Source organism: Erpetoichthys calabaricus, chromosome 1 (genome assembly GCF_900747795.2).
Source record: "Erpetoichthys calabaricus chromosome 1, fErpCal1.3, whole genome shotgun sequence".
Taxonomy (NCBI): Eukaryota; Metazoa; Chordata; class Cladistia; order Polypteriformes; family Polypteridae; genus Erpetoichthys; species Erpetoichthys calabaricus.
This window is the reverse complement of record NC_041394.2, coordinates 128,390,323-128,415,803: the sequence shown is the minus strand read 5'-3', so window position 1 is coordinate 128,415,803 and position 25,481 is coordinate 128,390,323. Positions and strand designations below refer to the sequence as shown.

The 25,481-nt window shown below is 37.4% G+C and overlaps 1 protein-coding gene across 3 annotated transcripts in view; it reads left to right on the top strand.

Moving 5' to 3' along the window:
• kansl3 (KAT8 regulatory NSL complex subunit 3) overlaps positions 1-25,481 on the top strand; it is a 159,900-nt gene that overhangs the window by 74,961 nt on the left and 59,458 nt on the right. For 2 of the 3 annotated variants that reach the window (XM_028806084.2, XM_028806102.2), the window contains exons 15-18: positions 775-852; positions 19,199-19,372; positions 23,253-23,337; positions 23,762-23,901. In XM_028806084.2, the coding sequence (XP_028661917.1) occupies positions 775-852; positions 19,199-19,372; positions 23,253-23,337; positions 23,762-23,901 (477 nt within the window). The remainder of the gene's footprint in view (positions 1-774; positions 853-19,198; positions 19,373-23,252; positions 23,338-23,761; positions 23,902-25,481) is intronic. The other variant, XM_028806093.2, reaches the window with a different exon arrangement.

The following is a 25,481-nucleotide window of genomic DNA, read 5'->3' as shown; positions in this document are numbered from 1 at the left end:
TTATCCCTTGCTTTTGTCAAGTTTTGGGTTAGCATTACTACGAAAAAAAGAGATGAATCAAATCTGATTTTTACCTTTTTTGTTGAATGTTTGCATATACTTTGTTTCGCAATGTAATGGAACTTTTTTGCTAGTGTAATTGGAGTAGTCAAAATAAATAAATGCTTCATGCTTTAACTGACTCAGTGTTTTTGCGACGACAAAGCACTGAAACTAGAAGGGGGCTCATCATTTCAATCGTGTAGATATTCTGTGTAGTTCAAAACAAAATAGTTCAGGATATTGTCATTTAGGTCACAGTTACAAAGAGTTACACAAAGCACTTGTTATGTATTAAAGAGAATATATAGTCTCACAATGTGAGAACATGATTAGGTATCTTAACAAAAAATCAAACAAACACAGTCTTGTCATTTCGACTTTTCTGAATATTTCCTAACACTGCTACTGGCCTGAAGGATACAGGTATGTTATGAACTCTGTCTCAATTCAGTCACAACTAATTAAAATAGTGTCTCCTTAATACCATGTGAGGTTGTAGTTGTAATGTTATTCATTACATTTTGTTTGTATTTGTTTGTATTCCTGAGTATAGGATCTCTTTTCCTATAATTGGGACTAAATTGTCTCACGGAGATGTATATAATAAATACGGGCTTTTTCTTTCAGTTCTCATTTACATGTTCATGTCTCTCTCCCTGTCTTTCTGTATAACATGCTCTTTCATTCTCTCTCTCTTTCTCCCCTCCCCTCTTTTCAATTTACCTAAATCAGCTCAGTTTGCTGCTTTTCTGAAACAAAACATGCTTGTGAGGAAAGCAGTTCCTCCTGGCACCCCATCCTGTCTCTTTGGTGAGTATCTCCTTTTTTCACCTTTTATTGGTGCCCTCTTGCATCTGTGTGTCTTGCATCTGTCTCCTCTGTTCTTTTACCTATTCTTGTAGAATATGTTTTTGATGGATTAACATTATCAGTTGAAGGAAGGCTGGCATTAGTATTGTTTTGGTGCATTAGAAAGTGTTTTTCCTGGGCTGTTCAGTATGTGAATGGTTGTGATGATTATGCAGTTATTTTTTGCGCATATTAAAGTAGAAAATTCAGATGTTACATTGTATGAGCCACTAGCAAATATCACTATTGAAAGAGCAGATTTAAAAAAAAAAAAATTCTATAATATGGTATTTTTTATTAATTAGGCTGATTGCAAGAGCTAGTAAATCTGATGCATTTTCCTCAGCAAATAATTTTAGAAGGTACATGACAATGGTTCTTTCTATGTTCAGAATTAAATTAGACGTAGCTGGCAAGGCAAGGTTTATATGCTTCTACACAAAGAGAGCCATGGTTTTAAAGTTTGGTGAAGAATAAAAGTTCAGATCCTGAATAATAATAATAATGTTGAGTATCCCTTATCTGAAATGCTTCAGACCAAAAGTATTTCAGATTTTAGGTATTTTTGCATTATGGAACATTTGAATTTATATAATGAGATATGACAGGGACGGAACCTAAGTCTAGACATGGAATTTACTCATGTTTCATATACGCCTTGTACACGTAGATGATAATTTTTATTATTTTTTAATAATTTTGTGCATAAACAAACAAACAACAGCAGGCTTTTAGTCTCCACCTATGATGCTGTGTTTTTATTAAAAGATTACGCAGAGGAAAAGCAAAAAATACAGTGAGTAATGCACGTACTGTAGGTCTTGCCATTGGTTAATGTCAAACTTTCAGCAAAAGATTGTCACAGCCTATGTTCCATCTAAAATGCAAGTGCAGCAATTATCTCGCCGTTAATTCCCCCTCTTGCTCAGCAGATTGCAAGTGCTGCACATCTGTTTTTGTGCCTGTCAACCTTTATTAATGCTATTGAATTTCCACTGGATTCCCCACCAGAGGGAACCCTGTCATTTGTGCTGTGTGTTTTGTGCTGCGTGCTGCTTGATTTTCAAAAGGAAATTGAAGAAATGGATTGTAAATGGTAAGTAACAGCTCATGCATTGTTCATATCCACTCATCAGTTTAAAAAAAAAAAAAGAATAATTAAAGGCAACATTGGTCAGAGCAACTTGTGGGCAAGTGAAGTCAAATATGGAATTTTCCACTTGTGGCATCATGTTGGCGCTCAAAAAGTTCAAGATTTTGGAGTTTCAGATTAGAGACATTTGACCTGTAACATTACATTAATATAGACTGGACCCTTTGTTAAACTTTTATCTGTTTCTGATGAGAGATTAAAATATTGTATTCCAGTAAATATTACAAAAACTTTTAAAAACTACATTTTTAGATCTTTAGATTACTTCTGGGTTGTCTATTTTAATTTATCAGACAAAACTGCAGCGGTTAGAACACAGAATATTTTTTGTATTAAGAAAAGTAATATGATGTTATCCTGTTTTGAAATAATAGCATTCTTATCGGTCTGAATTGTAGAATTGGGTTTTATTTCATGGTTAAGAGAGAACAGAATTCAGATAACATGCTTGTAAAATCAGATAACCCAATTTGAAATAGTTGTCAAAGATACTAAAACATCTAAAAGGTTGACAGAATTACAGCATTTTTTCCTAAGATATGAATGTTTTTGCCAAATTTTAAAAAAGATTTGAACAATTCTAAAAAAAAACAAAAGTTCTATTTTTTACAGTTTAATGAGACAAAGACTTCCTTTTTACACTCTGTTTTTCCTTGTTCGATTTGAATTCTTCCATTTAAATACGACAAGGTGAACAGAGGGGGCAACATAATGCAAGGTATCATCGCATATTATTCATCCCACTATATTGTTCCCCTGGGAAATGTGCTGAATACAGCTGGCTGACAGGTTAGTAAACAAATGTGGTTTAACTGAATGGATATTGTACAAATATGGATTAGGATAGGCGTAAGTTAAACATACCTAAATTTCGGCAATTTTAATTTCTTTAAATAACTAGGGGGCTTCGCTCGCCAACCCCATGGCCTGCGCTACATGCCAGCCCCTTCGCGTCTCTGCCACTCGCGTTGTGAAAAGGGGGGCTGAACACACCCCAAGGAGGCACGGTCACTCCTCCGAAACCCCCTCTTAAACGGTGTTACAATGGGAAACAAGTACATTTTTTTTACCTCCTCTTTGCTCCCATCAGCTGCTGGCTTGCTGCTGCTGCTGTGCCACGTGATCGGCATCTCGTGCGGCACACTTCTGCCATATCACCTACAGTGCATCTGGAAAGTATTCACAGCGCATCACTTTTTCCACATTTTATGTTACAGCCTTATTCCAAAATGTATTAAATTCATTTTTTTCTTCAGAATTCTACACACAACACCCCATAATGACAACGTGAAAAAAGTTTACTTGAGGCTTTTGCAAATTTATTAAATATAAAAAAAACTGAGAAATCACATGTACATAAGTATTGACAGCCTTTGCTCAATACTTTGTTGATGCACCTTTGGCAGCAATTACAACCTCATGTCTTTTTGAATATGATGCCACAAGCTTGGCACACCTATCCTTGACCAGTTTCGGCCATTCCTCTTTGCAGCACCTCTCAGGCTCCATCAGGTTGGATGGGAAGCGTCGGTGCACAGCCATTTTAAGATCTCTCCAGAGATGTTCAATCGGATTCAAGGACATTCACAGAGTTATCCTGAAGCCACACCTTTGATATCTTGGCTGTGTACTTAGGGTCGTTGGCCTGCTGAAAGATGAACCGTCGCCCCAGTCTGAGGTCAAGAGTGCTCTGGAGCAGGTTTTCATCCAGGACGTCTCTGTACATTGCTGCAGTCATCTTTCCCTTTATCCTGACTAGTCTCCCAGTCCCTGCCGCTGAAAAACATCCCCACGGCATGATGCTGCCACCACCATTCTTCACTGTAGGGAGGGTATTGGCCTGGTGATGAGCGGTGTCTGGTTTCCTCCAAACGTGACACCTGGCATTCACACCAAAGTGTTCAATCTTTATCTCATGAGACCAGAGAATTTTCTCTCTCATGGTCTGAGAGTCCTTCAGGTGCCTTTTGGCAAACTCCAGGCGGGCTGCCATGTGCCTTTTACTAAAGAGTAGCTTCCGTCTGGCCACTCTACCATATAGGCCTGATTGGTGGATTGCTGCAGAGATGGTTGTCCTTCTGGAAGGTTCTCCTCTCTCCACAGAGGACCTCTGGAGCTCTGACAGAGTGAACATCAGCTTCTTGGTCACCTCCCTGACCAAGGCCCTTCTCCCTTGATCTCTCAGTTTAGATGGCCGGCGAGCTCTAGGAAGAGTCCTGGTGGTTTCGCACTTCTTCCACTTACGGATGATGGAGGCCACTGTGAAATTTTTCTGTAACCTTCCCCAGATTTGTGCCTCGAGACAATCCTGTCTCTGAGGTCTACAGACAGTTCCTTTGACTTCATGCTTGGTTTGTGCTCTGACATGAACTGTCAACTGTGGGACCTTATATAGACAAGTGTGTGCCTTTCCAAATCATGTCCAATCAACTGAATTTACCACAGGTGGACTCCAATTAAGCTGCAGAAACATCTCAAGGATCATCAGGGGGAAACAGGATGCACCTGAGCTCAATTTTGAGCTTCATGGCAAAGGCTGTGAATACTTATGTACTTATGTACATGTACTTTCTCAATTTTTTTATTTTTAATATTCGTTGTCATTATCGGGTGTTGTGTGTAGAATTCTGAGGAACAAAATGAATTTAATCTATTTTGGAATAAGGCTGTAACATAACAAAATGTGGAAAAAGTGATGCGCTGTGAATACTTTCCGGATGCACTGTATATTCATATATTCAATCTGTTTTCGCTTTTACCTTTTCATCAATATCGCATTGAATTTTGATTCTGTGTTTGGAATTACATCGTGACAACACAAACGTATAACTGCCCATGAGTGAATATCGTTTCTTTCTCTCGACAAGAAATGTCTGACAATAGCATTCACACAAATGAGAAATGATTGAACTGTGTGCATGGTTGTGTGGGCAGGACTTATCCAAATCTCTTGGCATAAGCTCTTGTCTCGCAGGGCTTGAAGTTTTCTCTCGTGGGATTTCACTTTCACCAAACAGCAAATCTTTTAATTTTCGCAGAAACGCCTTTTCATTGGGAAGAAACAGTACTTTTTTTTCCCTGATGGCAAAACAAATTTCCATCTACAAGTCTCCAACATAAAGTTTAAATCTGAACAATATATTCAATCTCTTTTCCCTGTTCCGTTATTTCACAGAGTAATAATATCTGTTTGTTTGCGCTAATGTGATCTTTATGATCCTTTTTTTGAGACTTTTCAATATTCATACTTCCATTATCTCTAAACTGCTCTGCATGTGTACTGTGCCAACATTTTTGAATTCTTTATGACGTTCTACTTTGTCATCTTTTCTGTCTTTAACTTCTGGTCCCGGGCGTGGATAAATCTCTTGGCACAAAGACTCGTCTCGCGGGACTTGAAAGTGTCTCACTGAGAAAATCATGTCTTGTCTCCTTCCAAGATTTTTTTTTTTTATAATAGAGAGATACAATTTCTGATTAATACTAATTCTGAGAAATTTTATTTGCCTTGAAATGCTTCACTGTTTATTTATATAAGCAGCAAAAATTATAGTGAAATTTTAATTTAGCCCATTACACAGATGAATTTGTGCTTTACAGTATAGTAATAATTTTTTCTGCAGGCATACCTTTTCTTTCCTAAATTTTGGTACATGTCTGTCATACATAGCCTTCAGCATCAACCACCCAACAACTTTAATAAAGGTTAAGATATGGCAAAGCTTGCACAACTGAGTATCTACAGTTGTCCAGGCTTAGTGCCTTTCAAAGTTGTACTGTCCCAACCTGGGGGGAAGCTAAGGATCTTGTTACAGGGTGCACATTTTCTTAAAAAAGTCTGTTGTTGAGCTTTGCATCACCATGGGATTCTACTGCTTACAGTTTTTATTTCTTAAGTGGTACAAAGCTGTTAACTAGGACTATGATTGGTGCAAATTTTTTTTTCCCCCAGATATAACTGGTCACGCATTTGGTAAAATGGGCACCTTTCCTGGCCTTCCCCAAAATTTGCCGTTGATGTTATAAATTTTAGCAGTGTTAGAAATAAAAGGTTTTTCTAAAATATGCCACCATTTTTAAGAGTGCACCTTTGGATGAACTGGGAGACTATTATAAATGGGAGTTTTCAGTTTTAGGGTATTAAATGGAAGTTAACCCTAAATAAAGTTCCCTATCCAATTTGTGCAAAAAATAGTCTGACTTAACTCAGAATTGTACACGTCATACACAACAGAGTATTAAAAATATATCTGGGTCAAGGTATTAATTGTGAATATTGTATTTGTGCTTCATTGGGTCACATGATTTGAAAATGTCCAATGATAGTCTTGAATTCACGCTAACTTGTAATCTTCTAACATGTATATTTGGAGTAACTCCTGATGTATCATTAATACTTAGCGTACATTTTGTTATTCTAACCTACATAGCAAATTTAAGCTATCTTTATGAGGAGTGATTTAAAACTTCTCTAAAATCTGACAGGGACATATGTTAACCTCTGTTAATGCTGACGTATTACTAACTTTTTTGATTGTTTCATTATCTTTAAATGGTTACTTAATAATAAATCTTTATCTATTCCCACTAGATGGAAAGGAGAATCTGATTTTATATGATAAAGATGTAGTGCTTTATGTCATACTATATTTTTTTTTGCAAACTTATTCATTATATTGTTATGCATTCCATAAAATATAACAAAAATGCATATGACTTCCCAGTAACCAGTACATATCAAGTCTATTATGAGTCTTTTATACAAGAACAGCTATCAAAGTAAAACGGTGTATTCTCAAAATTTCCTTGGAGTTTTGCGTGCGTTCCTACATGGTTATAAAATCTAAGAGTGGGGGATTGGGGGCCCCCTTGTGGTATTGCCAGTGTCCTTACAATGGGATAAAATTGATCAGGAGTTTGGAGTATTTAGAGTATATAATGGACAAAAACATTAAGGGGCTTAAGCCTTTGAAGCCCCCGCATCCAAATTACACTGATACAGCAGGCTATTGAAAGCATGAGGCAACAGTAGTCTGTGTTTTATTTATCATAAGACAAGGCTACAATTAAAACTGCACAATTACATTTTTAAATAATGATAAACACTTCTGGTAAAAAAAAAAAAAAAAGTCATACCCTCCTGCAATTATTCTTTTGAAGTTACATTGCCATTACTTTATTCAAAATGTGAGACAAAAATGTGAATCTGAAATAAGTGGCCCTTTAGGCAATCAAAATTGATGTGTAATGAATAGAGCTATGGAAGCATGCCTGAACATAACGGTTCATTATATTGATAAGGAGCATAAGCTAAAAAGCAGATGCTTGTGATGCTGCTTCTTTGAACATGTTAAAATTTTGTTACAATATTTTCCTCAAGATTGCCGGAAAACACTGCTCAAGGACTGAGTCTGGTAGCACCAGCTAACAATGTGTTACTTTCTAAATACTTCTTGAGCTTGTTATATGATCACATTGTTTTATTGGGCTTGCATACTTGTGCAACAGAACTATCAGGTTGTGCTTACTTTAAAATCTTAATCTTATAGTATGATGTCATTTACAATTTTTCTGTCAGCTTTGATTTTTGCCTACACATACAACATTTGTTTTCTTAATACAGCAAAACTTCACTTTAACATTTTAATTTTAACATTTCCCAGATTTTACATTTCTGTAAAATTTGTAATGGTGATGATTGGTTTTTCAGGTGTAACATTTAATTTTGGAAAAAAGGATGCTATGTGTTTTACTTAAATGTTATTTTATAAATCTCTATATATTTAAAATCTTTAAAATGTCTGTCTGTATGTCTTTCCGCTTTTCACAAAGAGAACTACTTAACGGATTTAGATCGGGTTTTTTTCTGTAATTTGCTTGAACATTTGGGTTGATTTTGCGACTTCTCTCATCGCACTATGTATCATAGTTTGTTTGCAGGAGAGATATATTCGTGCTAATCCAAGACAGAGGCTGTGGGCCAAGGGGAGGGGGAAGCGTGACGTCAGGAGTCGGTCTACCTCTGTGTTATGGAGAGTAAGTTGCCTCCGCTTAGCTAGCAATACCGTTTTGTTTATTGATTTTTAAAGTTTGTCCGGTTTCACTACTACACAATGAAGAACCCTCATCATCATATGAGTTCACCTGTTATAGGACGTCGTTATGTGAAAGCAGCAGTGTCGGATCGAAAGGAGCGTGAACGTGACTGGGATAATAAAACTGAATTAAAAAACTGTAACTTTTACAAGTACCATAACTTTACACTGTCTGTTAAAGACTCAAATCAAATGTATGTTTTTATTGTATAACAGTAAGAATAAGAGCGGCTCACTACTCAAAATGGGTGTGCTCAGAATCAAACTGGCAACCTTTTGATTATCAGTCAACAGTTCTTACCGCTGTGCCAACAAAGCTATCGTGTCAGTGTTGTACCCTAAACGGATTTCTTTTTCTACGATTATATTCTTAAATAAAAGCACACTTGTTTTGCTATACTTGTACCTTTTGTGAAAGTGTTTATTTGATATGTGGACTTCAGTCTTCACGCATTATACACTTCATTTGTACATTTTGTCAATTATTACTAAAATATGAAAAATGTTTCTTTTGTTTAGTTATGTGTTCAACGATTCCTGCCTTGCACTTCATCCTACAATTTACACAGATCGCTGTAAACACGGAACACACATGAAGTGTATGTATTCCAAATGACAATATATCAGTACCCTATACAACTCCAGGAACCACACACACAGATAAGGAGCCTTGGCTTGAGCTGGGAGAACTTATTTGCCCAAGATGAGCTCCAGTGGTAGGGGGATGGGTGGAGCCACGGAGGACAGCTAGTATCTGAGTAAAAGTAACTTACTGTATCATATTAAACAGTTGACAAAATTGTTTAATAACTGTACAGCATCTTTATTGTAAAAAAATAGGAAAGAAGCATAATTAAACACTTTTTTATTTTTCAACTAATTCAGCATTTAAGAAATTCATATTAACTGTTTAAGTGATTCCTTGCAAAATAAAGGTTGTACTGTACCGTTTCTAAGCAGAAAACCGTATGTTCAATTGGTCTGGGAAGGTGCTTATTTCATTATACTGTTATTTGAAATTAATAATCAGTTATCAAAGGTAGTAATCATCAGTTACTTATTTTTATTATAATTGTGTACTCCCTGTCTCTGTCATTGCCCCATTTACTTAGTGATTTGTATGATTATTGATAGTCATTTTAACATTACATCCTACTGTTTATGTAAATAGTTGAAGTGAGTATTGTCTTATTTTGTTGTGCCTGAGAGAGAACTTTATTTTGTTTTTCACTTGAGTTGTAAAAGAAATCCATGAAAAATACACAATTCTTTTGCAGTTTCAATAGTAACATCTTGTGTTTAGTGAAACAGGAACAGGATATACCTCAGGACAGTCACATAAGTCTGCAGCCAAACTCACCCCTCCTATACCAGTAGTGCCTCACACAATCATTGCAGTAGTTACGTTGCTACATTGACCCCCCTGAGACCTCTAGCCAGATCCATTAAAAGAAATTGAGATTTTTGCAAAGAAAAATTCTGTTCCCATCTTCCTGGGTATAGAAAAAAGAATATTGTTTAAAGAGAAATCTGTCTTTTTTTTTTCTCTCTTGGATATTGATAATGTGTTAGCAGATCTCTGATTAGGCACACATTCAAATCAAACAAGGGGATTAATTGTAATACTGATGTGAAGTAAACATTCAATACTCAATGTATTTCTCTGAATTTGTTTGCCGTTATTTTAGCAGACATTAATTGTACACCTATAGTTTCTGGCTATTCATTATATTCTGTTGTTTGCAAAGACAAATTAGGAAGATGATTAAATTACAATAGCAAGTTTAGGCTATCAAAAGCACCAACAATTATTTATTAGGTGAATTGACTTTATAATGAAAAGTAACATTTTGTATACCAAATTACCTCAGTGACCCTGTACTGAATAAGCAGTTTAGAAAGTGTAGGACTGATACAATCTGAAGTATAGGTCCAGTTTGCCTGAAAACTATATAAGGAAAATCTTCCAATTGCTTTACTTCTTAGTAATGTTAGAGCACGTGATGACTAGTCTAAAGGGTCAGAGATCAAGCTTACTTTAAAAATGTATAAATGTCAAATGTTTGAATCGTGTGGACTTTGGATAAAGTGTGCTATTGCAACACCACTGCAAAAACAATATAGGCATTAGTTGTTTGAATAGTTTAGAGAGTTTGTTATGGTCAGGATTCATATTCTGCTTGAGCCTAGATAATAAGCTTAACATGTGCTGATGTTGTCTGTACAGATGTTAAAACTGAATGAGTAAAGCCATATGAATGCTTTCAAATGATATGGAGGACTAAAGGAATGATATTACTGTTTAAACTAGCTGACAGTGCAGGTGCGTGTGATCAACTATACTTTCTGTCATCTAGAAAATATGATATACTGCATGAATTATTGGGTGCTGGCTTAGAAAAGGATGTATCGACTTTCAGAACTAGTACTCTGTTCACAGAATCTAATATGACATCTACCACTGACTGATCTCCCTCATCAGTAGAATGTGTCCTAGTATTTTCTTGAGCAGTCAGTATAACCATAGACTTTACTGATGAGCCAAGTAACCTTGAGACTACCTGGTTTTAGAGTGTGGATGATTCCGCAATCCAGAAAACATATTTGAATGGAACATGGACATATTTGAATGTCTCAACTGTGATTTCAGTACCATATAGTCAATTTGTCACAGCACATATAGAAATACTGTGGTACCAGGCACAGGTAAAGCCACACACACACTCTGAGGGTTATTGTTTTGTTGAAAAGTGTTTTGTACAGTGCTCATCTGTGTGTGTTTTAACACCAATCCACAACACATAGCTGCTTCTTTTTCATACCCATGAGAGTTTGAATCAATATGCTCTGGGTTCAGAGTCATTCCTTAGTCTGAAATTCAGGACGTTGATGGGCAAAACTTGCCTGTTTTAGTACTAAATTGACTGGACACACCAGCGATTTTTAGTTAGGTATTAATGCAGTACTATTAGTGCAGTTGTTCAAAGTCTCTTGGAGAACTTGTGACAATTCTGCTTCAGACTTTGGCTATGTTACTAATCCTAGACTGGCTTGTGTTTGCAGTCATTTTCATGCTACATAATGTAGGTAAGACTGATCAGACACTCCCCTGATGGTATTGCATGTTGGACAAGAATCTGCCTGTACATCGGAGCATCGACGGAGCCATCAGTTTTGATCATATAACCAGCTCCATTTGTGAAAATGCCTACCCAGACCTACCTGATAGTATTGCATGTTGGACAAGAATCTGCCTGTACATCGGAGCATCGACGGAGCCATCAGTTTTGATCATATAACCAGCTCCATTTGTGAAAATGCCTACCCAGACCTACCAGGAACCTTCACCGTACTTTACTATTGTCTAGAAACATTTGTTCATATACCATTCTTCAGCTCTTTGACAGACAAACTGCCTTCTGTTACAGTTAGAACTCTCACATTTGACTTGCCAGCCCAGGGCATCTGCTGCCATTTTTATTTGCACACTAGTCCTTGGGTTTTTGTGTGTTAGTGAGTTTTTTGGCTTTATTTCATCCTCAGGCGATTGGCATTTTAGTAGCAACTCTTCCGTGAAGGTCACTTTAGATTGGACCATAGATGGTTAATACTTGAGTCCTATTTGTTTTTGCAAGTTTTTTGCTGATAGAAGTGTTAGTTATCTTCCAATTTCAACGGGAAACTTGATTGGAGGCTTAAAGCATTTTGATGGAAAAATTGAAGTATCAATCATCTGAGGCACTAAATTTCCATGGCCTGTCATTGCGTTTCGGGTCCTCAACCTTGCACATTTGTTTGTGCTTCTGCAGAATAGCTGGAAACACTCATCAGCCATGCAGTTTCTGCTTGGAAGAGACCACTTTCTTTATCCTGTTTTATTCCCTGTGTACAGCTGTAGCTGTTTGTTAATCACTTTGGTATAACCTACGCAAGATGCTAGTGATCATTATCATCTGTTTCTTATATTTGCTTAATCAAGCACTGGCTACATGGCTACAAAGTTTGCAAACTTTCTCAAAGTGTTTTTTTAACTGGCCTGAAAGTGGTATTTTACTGTGTTAGCTTCTTTCTTTAACAACATTCAAATATTTTACTGAAATTCTTGACTTTTTGCAAAAAATAAATCTGGAACTCTAAAATACACATTTTTCAGTTGATACCATAATACAGAAGGCATAGAATAACTATCTAACATATTTTAATGAACTGCCTAAAGAGCATAAGGCTTTTGTATAGTACATTGTTAAGGAATGTAGAAATATTTGTTTTTGCCATAGCATTAAATGCATAAGCCATTATCCTGTTGATTCACTTTTTTTGAGGAGGTTTTCTTCCTTTACTGCATTTAATAATGCCAATGGACAAGTCAGCAGGGCAAATGACAATGAATTGTGAAAGCTCATTTATAAATATTAGGTTAAATGGAAAAGTGGAATGAAAATCATGACTCTCCCTATGTAATATGTAAAGGGGCTTGCCACGTTACACTCAAAATTTAGCAACTGAAATTTAGTAATTTCAGGATTAACACTAAAATAGAGAAGCTGGGGAAATGGAAGGTTGCTTAACACTAGAATTACCAGAGTCTACGAAAAAACTCCTAGATCCAGCCCACCTTAAAACCATTCTCACCTCTCTTTTGTCTTCTAAATGTGCCGATTAAGACGTGCAGTAAGCAGCCAGCTATTCCATCCTCCACTGCCGCAGAACGTTCACTAAGTTTTCCCAGCTCATGCCTTGTTTAATTATCTGGGAGTGACTGAAGTGCTGGAGTTTTAGAGTGGAAATAATAGATCGCTATTTGGAACACACACATTTCATGTGTGTTCCGTTTCTACAGTAATCTGTGTAAACACATTTTTAAAACAGAAACGTTTTTCATATTTTAGTAGTAAATGACAAAATATAGGCATAAACTATATAATGTATGAAGCCTGAAGTCCAAAGATCAAGTAAACACTTTCACAAAAGATTCAAGAAATAGACAACAACTTCAGTGGCATAGTGGTAGGATTTGCTGACTTGTAATCAAGAGTCCCAGGTTCGATCCCCACTCACTCCTATATTTGCCGTTTTCAGTAGTGCGCTGCTCCTTTTGTTAATATTATACAGTACACACATACATTTAGTTTGCGTCTGTAACACACGGTGTGCATTTATAGGACGTATAAAAGTTTGTTTTTTTAACTTTTATTCTCTCTAAATCACGATCACGATACATACTACCGCCCCCCACCCAGGGATCTGATGCTGTTATTTTTCATTTGAAACGGAATAACTGAAGATGTGAGTGGTGTTTTGAGACAATGGAACTGGACATTCTCTGATCTGGAGGGAAAAAAGCTGACACACAAACGCTGGTGAATCTGCCTTCTTCGTGTCTTACTGTCACTTGATTTTTTTTTATTCAGTTTTATTGAGTGTTCCTGCTCATGCTGAATTGCACCTTATGGTGTATGATGTCAAAAAAAAAAAAAAAAAAAAAACACAGACGTAAGTATATATGATATTTGGAATTATTCGTTTTATGACCTGTATAGTACATTTCGGAAAACTTTGTGGCACGGATGCATACATTATTCATATTCATTCGCATAACATCTTGCGGTTTATAGTCAGTGACTGCATGTTTTTTTTCCCCGATCTTGCCAGTCCCCACATGGTGCTGTATGCTGTTTCTTTTGTACTCCAGGACATGCAGAGGATAGAATAGTACAGAGCAGTAAGTTCAGCGCTATATGCAATCATCAGATTCAAATGTTAACTGTTCACACACACGCGCAAGGATCGTCTTTCTTATATTTACATGTGTACCTGTTACAGTGTACATGCTTCTCTCTATGCTGTGGTTCCTATTACACACCTGAAAGAAAGAGACAATATATATGAAAACATCATCGGACTAATGCAATATTATTTGAAAACGAACAGCTGTGAATCCGGTGTGGATCTATGTTGGCGCTATTACTGAAAGAAAAAAAAGATCAACATGTGCGTTGATCCTGCAGCACTGAATAAGCTCATGCACTCTAACACCACCCCCCCCCCCCAACTCACACCGCCCCCACCCCCAATCTGACTCTAAGAAACATTGCAAGTACAGACGCAAACCAAGTGTGATCAAGAGTCCCCAGTTCAATCCCCAATCACTCCTATATTTGCTGTTTTCAGTAGTAAGCTGCTCTTTTTGTTAATATTATACAGTACACACATACACTTGGTTTGCGTCTGTACTTGCGCTGTTACTTAGAGTCAGATTGGGGGGGTGGGGGGGGGGGTAATGTTAGAGCGCATGAGCTTATTCAGTGCAGCAGGATCAAAGCACATGTTGATATTTTTTTTTCATTCAGTACATGTGCCTTCCCTGTTTATTTATATATATCTAGTGACTTTTCTGCCTGTCTGTCTCTCTATTACACAGTGCTGTGTCTGTCTGTGTGTAATGGATCTTAAAAGTAACAGTTATAAGGACACTTGTTCATGTTAATTGCATTCTCAATTGTTAAAAAATATTTTAAAAGGAGCATCCCACATGAAAATATAACGATCTCATTAACTGACAGTACATACCAATTTATAAATTTTATGTCTGTTCGAGGTTAAAAAGAAAAAAAAAAAAAAAAAGAACACTTTCTTCTCAACGGGGAATCGAACTCAGGTCTCTGAGGGACAGAAAGTCTGCTGTGCTCTGAGACAGCAAATCTTACCGCTAATCCACGGGAGCTATTGTGTTGTTCTTGAACCTTTTGTGAAAGTGTTTATTTGATCTTTGGACTTCATGCTGCTTCACACATTCTATAGTTTATGCCTACATTTTGTAACATTTATTACTAAAACTAGCAAAATACCCGCGCTTCGCAGTGGAGAAGTAGTGTGTTAAAGAGGTTATGTAAACATTTATATACATAAACATATATACTTATATATACATATCTACATATACACATATCTACATATATACATATATATATATACATATACCAACATATATATACACATACATCTATCTATCTATACATACATACACACATATATAAATATATATACACATACAGACATATATATACATATACATATTTACATATCTACATATATATACACATATATCTAATATCTATCTATCTATCTATATCTATATCTATATCTATATCTATATATATATATATATATATATATATATATATATATACATACATACATACATACAGTGGCTACAGAAAGTATTCAGACCCCCTTCAATTTTTCACTCTTTGTCATATTGCAGCCATTTGCTAAAATCATTTAAATTAATTTTTTTCCTCATTAATGTACACACAGCACCCCATATTGACAGACAAAAAAAAGAATTTTTGAAATTGTTGCAGATTTATTAAAAAGGAAAAACTGAAATATCACATGGTCCTAAGTATTCAGACCCTTTGCTGTGACACTCATATATTTAACTCAGGTGCTTTCCATTTCTTCTGATCATCCTTGAGATCACCTTCATTTGAGTCCAGCTGTGTTTGATTATACTGATTGGACTTGATTAGGAAAGCCACACACCTGTCTATATAAGACCTTACAGCTCACAATGCATGTCAGAGCAAATGAGAATCATGAGGTCAAAGGAACTGCCTGAAGAGCTCAGAGACAGAATTGTGGCAAGGCACAGATCTGGCCACAGTTACAAAAAAATTTCTGCTGCACTTAAGGTTCCCAAGAGCACAGTGGCCTCCATAATCCTTAAATGGAAGACGTCTGGGACGACCAGAACCCTTCCTAGAGCTGGCCGTCTGGCCAAGCTGAGCTACCGGGGGAGAAGAGCCTTGGTGAGAGAGGTAAAGAAGAACCCAAAGATCACTTTGGCTGAGCTCCAGAGATGCAGTCAGGAGATGGGAGAAAGTTGTAGAAAGTCAACCATCACTGCAGCCCTCCACCAGTCAGGGCTTTATGGCAGAGTGGCCTGTCGGAAGCCTCTCCTCAGTGCAAGACACATGACAGCCCGCATGGAGTTTGCTAAAAGACACCTGAAGGACTCTGAGATGGTGAGAAATAAGATTCTCTGGTCTGATGAGACCAAGATAGAACTTTTTGGCCTTAATTCTAAGTGGTATGTGTGGAGACAACCAGGCACTGCTCATCACTTGTCCAATACAGTCCCCACAGTGAAGCATGGCGGTGGCAGCATCATGCTGTGGGGGTGTTTTTCAGCTGCAGGGACAGGACGACTGGTTGCAATCGAGGGAAAGATGAATGCGGCCAAGTACAGGGATATCTTGGACAAAAACCTTCTCCAGAGTGCTAAGGACCTCAGACCAGGCCGAAGGTTTACCTTCCAACAAGACAATGACCCTAAGCACACAGCTAAAATAACGAAGGAGTGGCTTCACAACAACTCTGTGACTGTTCTTGAATGGCCCAGCCAGAGCCCTGACTTAAACCCAATTGAGCATCTCTGGAGAGACCTAAAAATGGCTGTCCACCAACGTTTACCATCTAACCTGACAGAACTGGAGAGGATCTGCAAGGAGGAATGGCAGAGGATCCCCAAATCCAGGTGTGAAAAACTTGTTGCGTCTTTCCCAAGAAGACTCATGGCTGTATTAGCTCAAGAGGGTGCTTCTACTAAATACTGAGCAAAGGGTCTGAATACTTAGGACCATGTGATATTTCAGTTTTTCTTTTTTAATAAATCTGCAACAATTTCAAAAATTCTTTTTTTTGTCTGTCAATATGGGGTGCTGTGTGTACATTAATGAGGGAAAAAATTAATTTAAATGATTTTAGCAAATGGCTGCAATATAACAAAGAGTGAAAAATTGAAAGGGGTCTGAATACTTTCCGTACCCACTGTGTATATATATATATATATATATATATATATATATACATCCCCGTGCTTCGCAGCGGTGAAGTACTGCTTTTAAATTTTTATTAAGAAGAAAACCTTTTTAAATTGAGTGAAAATATACCAATAACAATTTGTTAAGGATCTGTTTTTTTTGTGAAGCTGACTTCACACAGCCTCTCCGTTGTTTTTACGATTGTTCTGTTTGTATACCACGTTGTCAGTTCAGCACTCCGGTTGGAATATGACCAAGCTGTGCAAGCTTACTGTTAAGAATGCAACGTATAGTTGTACAGGGGAAAAGCAATCTTGCCTCAAATCAATGGCAACCTTTAGGTCTATGAACTTAATTTAAACTTTAGGTTTACACGGTGCTCTGTTTCCATAGTACCTGCACTCATGAATATATCTGTATGCGTCAGTCGCTGAAATCCCCGCGCTTCGCACCGGCGAAGTACTGCTTTTAAATTTTTATTAAGAAGAAAAGAAAACCTTTTTAAATTGAAGGAAAATATACCAATAACAATTTGTTAAGGATCTGTTTTTTTCTGAAGCTGAGTTCACACAGCCTCTCCGCTGTTTTATAAACGAATGCCATATAAGGTCTTCCTTTTTCGTTGCTTCGCCAACGGAAGCAGCCTTTTTATTTCATCCTGTTTTTACGATTGTTCTGTTTGTATACCACGTTGTCAGTTCAGCACTCCGGTTGTAATATGACCAAGCAGTGCAAGCACACTCTTGAGAATGCAACGTATAGTTGTACAGGAGAAAAGCAATCTTGCCTCAAATCAATGGCAACCTTTTGTAGGTCTATGAACTTAATTTAAACTTTAGGTTTACATGGTGCTTTCTTTCCGAAGTACCTGCACTCATGAATATGTCTGTATGCGTCAGTCGCTCAAATCCCTGCGGTTCGCAGCGGCAAAGTACTGCTTTTAAATTTTTATTAAGAAGAAAAGAAAACCTTTTAAAATTGAGGGAAAATATACCAATAACAGTTTGTTAAGGATCTGTTTTTTTGTGAAGCTGCCTTCACTGGAGTGATCACTTCGAGCTTTAAGCCTGAGAAATCACCCCGTAAATGCACACGTTTAATTGCACATCTGTTAATATGTATGCTTACACAGTATTAAAAGACACTCAACAATTACACAGTATTAAAAGACACTCAACAATTAACGTCATTTACCTTTGTTCCCGCGTTTGACTCGTGCTGAAAATCTCTTCCTTGTTTTCAGTTCACGTGATATACTTTTATTAGTATAGATATGAAAAAGTTTCTGTTTTAATAATGTGTTTACACAGATTACTGTAGAACACACATGAAATGTGTGTGTTCCAAATAACGATCTATTATTTCCACTCTAAAACTCTACTTCACTCCCAGATAATCAATCAAGGCATGAGCTGGGAGATGCTCGTGCACGTTCTAAGTCAGTGGGGGGATGGAGTACCCGGCTGCTTGTAGCTTGTTTTTATCAGCACATTTAGGGGACATAGGACACTGGCGGAGAGGTGCGAATGGTTTTAAGGTAGGCCGGATCTACGAGTTTTTTCGTAGACTCAGGTAATTCTAGTGTTAACGTAACGAGTCCAATTAAAAGCTAAAAAAAGCTTAGGGCAAAAAAATGGCAGCCACAGTGGACCCATAGCACTGAAATTGAAAGGTAGATGAATCAGTTAAATTGGAAGAACCATTTCACTATGGAAAAAAAACAGTTTTTACTTTTCATACTCTGGAACATCAGTCATATATATAGTTAGCCAAAATGTATAACTGCTGCAGAAATTAATAATTTTCTTTTTTTTTTTCTAGTCATCATGCATCTGGCCATTCATATGCTTTGAACTGCAACATGTTACTGACATAACAGGCAAAGAAAAAATGGTTTTCAGTTAGTTTTGTAGAGCTCATGGAATAAAGAAGATGTGCAATTGTTTTCTTATGATATTCAGGTGTCTCCTGAAAATTTTTTGGGTTGTTTGCTCATTCATTTTTATATTGTTTTATTTTTTATGTTTTTATTTTTGTTTACAACCAGACTTTTTCTCAGTGACTTCTTTAACCTTTTTTAACTTGAGAACTACATTGTTTTGCTTGTCCTCATTTTGGCTTTTGCTGTTCTATATTGTAAGCATACCTATCTTGCTTCTTGTCATGTGTTGGTGTGAAGGGGCATTCTGTGTAGAGCATAGTGCTTGATGATGATGACTGTTCCTCTGCTGCAGTGCCCGTCTCCAGTGAGCAGACAGAGGGACTTGACAGAGATGAAATCCGAACACAGCTGAAGAGGCGATCCACTCCAAGTCCTACACCAGCTAAGTCTTCCAAAAGAGCCAAAATCAAGGTGACCATCTTATCACATGGGGATTCTGCTGGAAGCACTGCTGCTACACAGGAAGGTAGGAGCTCATTAAAATTTAGAGAGAAGTTGTATCTGTCATTCTTTGAAAACATTAATAGTTGTGCACTAAACTGAAATGAACGTTTCAGTGCATCTTCTCTTTCAACTTTTTCCTTAGAAATTTTATTTTGATTAGTTCTTGAATATATATATATATATATATATATATACAGTAATCCCTCGCTATATCGCGCTTCGCCTTTCGCGGCTTCACTCCATCGCGGATTTTATATGTAAGCATATTTAAATATATATCGCTGATTTTTTGCTGGTTTGCGGATTTCTGCGGACAATGGATCTTTTAATTTCTGGTACATGCTTCCTCAGTTGGTTTGCCCAGTTGATTTCATACAAGGGACGCTATTGGCAGATGGCTGAGAAGCTACCCAACACTTTTCTCCCTCTCTCTCTTGCGCTGAGTTTCTCTGATCCTGACGTAGGGGAATTGAGCAGGGGGGCTGTTCGCAAACCTAGACGATACGGACGCTCGTCTAAAAATGCTGAAAGATTATCTTCACGTTGCTACCTTCTGTGCAAGCTGCATTCTGAAGGACATGCTGCACGGTGCTTCGCATACTTCAAAGCTCAAAGGGCACGTATTGATTTTTGACTTTGTTTTTATCTGTCTCTCTCTCTCTCTCTCTCTCTCTCTCTCTCACTCTCTCTCCCTGCTCCTGACGGAGGGGGTGTGAGCTGCCGCCTTCAACAGCTTTGTGCCGCGGTGCTTCGCATACTTAAAAGCCAAACAGCGTATTGATTTGTTTGCTTTTCTTTATCTCTCTGACATCTGCTCCTGACGCAAACTCCTTTGAAGAGGAAGATATGTTTGCATTCTTTTAATTGTGAGACGGAACTGTCATCTCTGTCTTGTCATGGAGCACAGTTTAAACTTTTGAAAAAGAGACAAATGTTTGTTTGCAGTGTTTGAATAACGTTCCTGTCTCTCTACAACCTCCTGTGTTTCTGCGCAAATCTGTGACCCAAGCATGACAATATAAAAATAACCATATAAACATACGGTTTCTACTTCGCGGATTTTCTTATTTCGCGGGTGGCTCTGGAACGCAACCCCCGCGATGGAGGAGGGATTACTGTGTATATATATATATATATATTTATTCTTACTGAGTGCTCAAGTTTATTTCTGTACGTGTGCATACGTGCTTGCCTGCAAAGCTGGCAGTATTTTAATAGAGGCTTTGCAGATGCCGATGCAACCTGATGAAAAAATGTGCCTGCGTTGCCAGCGATTTTGTGTATGTCTCCCCCTGTCTACCATCTCATATTTCTGATCCCGATCTGTCCTGAACTACAAGACGCCAAGTGTGTAGTCTGATGCCATTTTTCCCTACTACATGGTGTGTCACATTCCCTCCTAGAGTATTGCCACATTTTCCTCTTTGGGCCTCCTCTAAGCATTCCTCCTATGGAATAGTTGGCTTGATCATTATAACTGCACAGAATTTTTCAAATCATACCACAGTAATTAGGTTTGACACGGCTGTAGTGATTTTTGTGGGAAACTGGAACTACCTATTAATATCTTTTCCTATGTTTCAGTAATTTCAAGAACTAAGGATATTTTTTTCCCTCTGCTTGATGCCTTATGACACCGCTCCTTGCTAATAAAGTGTATTAACTGTTTTGCAGAAACGATTGGTCCTTGTCTAATTTCACTCTGGTTGCCTCCAGGTCTTCCATTAGTGTTTTCAGAGCTTGATCTGTTACCTTTATTGGCCTTGTGACAATGTTGTATAGTGAATAGACAGAATATGAATGAGGCTTCGTTGGTGGAGTTGCAAAAGGACCTCTTTACTTTGGATCAGTACTACTGCCACTTAGGATCCCTGGCCTGTATTATCTTCCAGATGTCTTGCCAGCTTACATCTCAGTGAGACACACCATCAATTCCCAAAAAATAATTTTAAATGTTACTAGGTTAACAATGTTAAGAACTTCCTTTTTCATACTCGGAAGAGGTAAATGAAAACCTTTTGACATTTTTTTTTTCACTTTCTGATAACATGGCAAAACCAACACGTATTCCTTGCCGAAATTTAGTCAGGGCTTAAAATCCTTTGTTTCTTACTTTATCGGGCATCTTAATTCTTTTAGGGCTGATTTTGTTTTTGTTTCTTTTCTCCCAGGGCTGAATATTTTTCCAAAAACTATTTTTTTTAAAAAAAGAACACAAAGCAATGTTTTAACATATCAAATCAACCAAAAATATTTATTTTTGATAAATGTTACTTGCATGTTGTATGAGCCTGCATACTATATGATTTCACATACATATCACATACATGTTACAGAGCAAAGTCCTGCAAAGTATGATATCGCTCAAAGCAGCCAATTGCATGCATTGCCACATTGCACTGCTTACAATATGTGTTGCACTGGTGCTTCCTTTTCAATTGTCTGTTGCTGCACTTTCTGTCACATATTGTTAGTGTGTACTGTAGAGAGACAAGTCACCTGTTTCACATCGTGCCATGCCACTGCCACCAAGTTTTCTGCCCACATGAAAACTGGATTGTCACCTCTTTTCATCTTCAGCCTGTCTGGCTTCAACTGTGAAGGCTTGTGTCTCCAGTTCACCCTCACTGTGCCACAAGCTCCAATTCCCCTGCTCTGTAGCTCCATGAACAATTCTGGTGATGTATAAAAATTGTCCATGTACACAACATGACCCAAATGTTCATAGCCCTGAAGCAGCTCCAGCACAACCTGACTTGTCAAGGGACAGTTTTCTTTCAGTTCTTTCTTTGAAAGAAATACTTTCCTGTATATGTAATTACTTTCAGGCAGAAACCAGTGTTTGCTTCTACCAGTACAAAATCGTTTATGCCGTACTTTGTGGGCTTGTCTGGCATATACTGGCAGATAAAAAGGCATCCCTTGTATTTTATCATAGATTCATGCACAGACAAATCACGGCCAGGCTGATAAAATTGTTTATATGTTGGTTCCACAATGTCTCAAGCAGGGGCTGAACTTTATCCATGGGGTTATAGCCTGGCTCACCCCTTGAGATTTGCTTCTGGTTATCACAATAAAACTTTACAGCAGCACATACCTATCACACGGCATAACCTGTCCAAAGACGCCAGGGGACAAAGCACATTTGGACCAATGCTCCCTGAAGTTATATCACCAGTCTAGTCCCATCTCTATTTGTAATGCCACAAAGCCCTTCATCTCGTCTTTTGTTGTGGGTTTCCACTTTGAAAAACGAGAGTGCGGTGCAAGCGCAACCCGCAATTCAAAAAATTGCTCTGCATACCTCTTTGTGAATGCGCTCAGCTGGCAGCCGATCAGCTAGGACGGCATCGGCTGGTGTCCGATCAGCTGATGCCAGTTCCTCACTCTCTTGCTTGATATCCTGATCACTCTCAACAAAATGAGATTATAAAAATTCAGAGTCTGACTCCGGGATAATGCGCAAAACATCGTCTGCTGAGTATTTTGCTTTTCTGCAATCGCTTCGCTCCCTCGTGAGATGTCGATGCCATCTTGCCTTTGTTTACATTTCATAACTCACGCACACACAAGGATTAGATACCGAGTCAATGAGTCTAGCTTTCCTATAAGCAGAGAGGGAATGCCTGTGACGTAACAGTGAGTTTTATCGCCATTAACCGCTGATTGTCACCCTCTACCCCTGGATGTTGACTTTTGTCGACATGCACCCTCAACCCCTCCTGTCAACAAAAGTCGACATCCGCCCTAAAAGAGTTAATCCGTACACTGTCAATGGCATTACAATAATGCTAGCTGTATTGTGTCACCTTCCTGTATTATTGTAAAAATATACAGCAAAATCAGATGAGGATCCTGCTGAATATTCATAAGTGATAGTTGACTTTTTATCTTATCAGGCTCTGCTGGGAAACCTTTAACTGTTACTGTGGGCCAGACTGCTGCTGGATCAAAGGAATTATCTGGACTACTTACAGCACAAAGGTATTAGAGGTGTAACAACTATCCACATTTTCCATTTTAGCAGAGTAATAACCCAGGCATAATCTGAAAACTTGGTGCATTCTTTCCATGTCTGTGTGAATTTTTCTAATTCACATATCAACATTTGGACAATGACTATTTTTCTCCAAAAAGTCTATTGTATGGGAACTTTTCAGTTGTGGTCCGTTTTGTTTGCTTTGTTGACTTGTGATACGTCTTTATTGCATAAAGTATAAGATTATAAAAGCCATGTGTCTATTGCTTGTACCGTGTTATGTAATGATTATAATTGCTCAGATATTTAATATAACTATTTACAAATGCAAGTTTGTGAGAAATTAATTTAAATACTGTCATATTGTGTATTAAATATAGTTGTTTTCTACAGATGACAAATATTAAATAACTTCTGTTTTCCTTTTAGACCATCTGGCATTCAAGAAGCCACTAGCACCAGTCCTACCTTTTCTAACAATGCATCTCCTGCTTCACTCCATGGATTACAGGCACGTCTAGTGCCCAGCACTGCAACACCAGTCCAGGCATCGGCTGTTTCCTCACAAGGTGTTGACCTATTTCGCTTTCTTTATTCTTGTTTTTAAGCAATTGACCCGGTAATTTAGGATGGATTTTTCATTATGTCCATTAAGAGGCTGTTACCTAAAAGATAATTAACTGTACAATATATTTTGACTTCTTGTTATTACATACTGTATATACATATGGTCCATATGTATTTTGACAATGACTAGAATTTTCATAATTTTGGCTTAATTTGTGGATTTGAAATGATGGAATAATGATGTGATTGAATTGTGGACTTTCAGCTTTGATTCAAGGAGTTTAACAAAAGTATTGTATGAGTCGTTTAGGAAAGGTAACCATTTTTATACATAGTCCTCCCTTTTTCAGTGTCTCAAAAGTTATTGGACAAACTAACATAATCATAAATACATTGATCATTTTTAAAACTTGGTTGAAAATTTTTTCATTAAATGCTGGGTTTCTTCCTTAGTGATGTTTTTTTCCAGGCCTTTACTGTAGCTGTCTTCAGTTTTTGCTTATTTATGCGTATTTTTGTTTTTAACAAGTGAAATGCATGTTCAGTTAGGTTGAGGTTAGGTGACTCATGCAGCCTGGAATTTATTTTAGTGTGTACTGCTTTGTTAATTGTTGTGTACATACTGTATTTTGGGCTCAGTCAGAATTACAGCTAACATCCTATCATTTATGAAGAGACTGAAATTCTGTAAGGGATTATCTGTATCTAATACTTCTCTCTTGAGCCCTGGAGATCCAGGGAGCTACCAGGTTTGAAAGTTGCTGAGCACATTCAAAGCAAAATCATAACCTTGATATGCTTCACTAACACTTGGACCAGAATGTATCATTGCTGCCACTATTGGCTCTGGAAGAACTGTCACTGTTATCACACAGTAAATCGCTTTCTTTCTCACACGCTTTACGCACCAGATGCTGGAAGCAAAGTGTTATGGTGAGGGAAACTTTCAGAATTAGGTAATGTTAACAATGGTGTCCTTCAGCGATCAGTGAGCAGCCCCTGCTGTTTTTATAAATATTAAAAATCCAGATAATATAAATAAGAAGCCAGTAAAGTGTGTAGGTGATACTAACCTAGCTGGAAATGCAGCTAATGCAGAATCATCTAAATTGTTGCAGAGAGACCTGGCTTGGGCAGATTTGTAACAGATTACATTAATTTAAGGAAATGTATTTTAGTGCGTACACAATGGGAGGTTTAAAACTAGAAAGTACACCTTATGAAGGGAGGATCTTGGAGTCATAGTCGACTCAACACTATCTACATCAAGACAGTGTTCACAAGAGATCAAGAAGACAAATAGAATGTTAGATTATTTATCGTGCTGTGTGGAAAACAAGTCAAGTGATGTTGTGCTTAAGTTATATAGTGAATTAGTGTGGTTTCATTTAGAGTACTATGTAGAAATTTGGTCTCCATATTATAAAAAAAAGGTAAATTTCAGATCAGCAATTAGGCTACCTGTAGAATTTTAAAAGATTATCATTTTGTGTAGATATTAAAGAAGTTGAACCTTTTAATCTTAAGAAAACATAGATTAGCCGACATAACTGAAGTATTTAAAGTTATGAAGGGAATTATT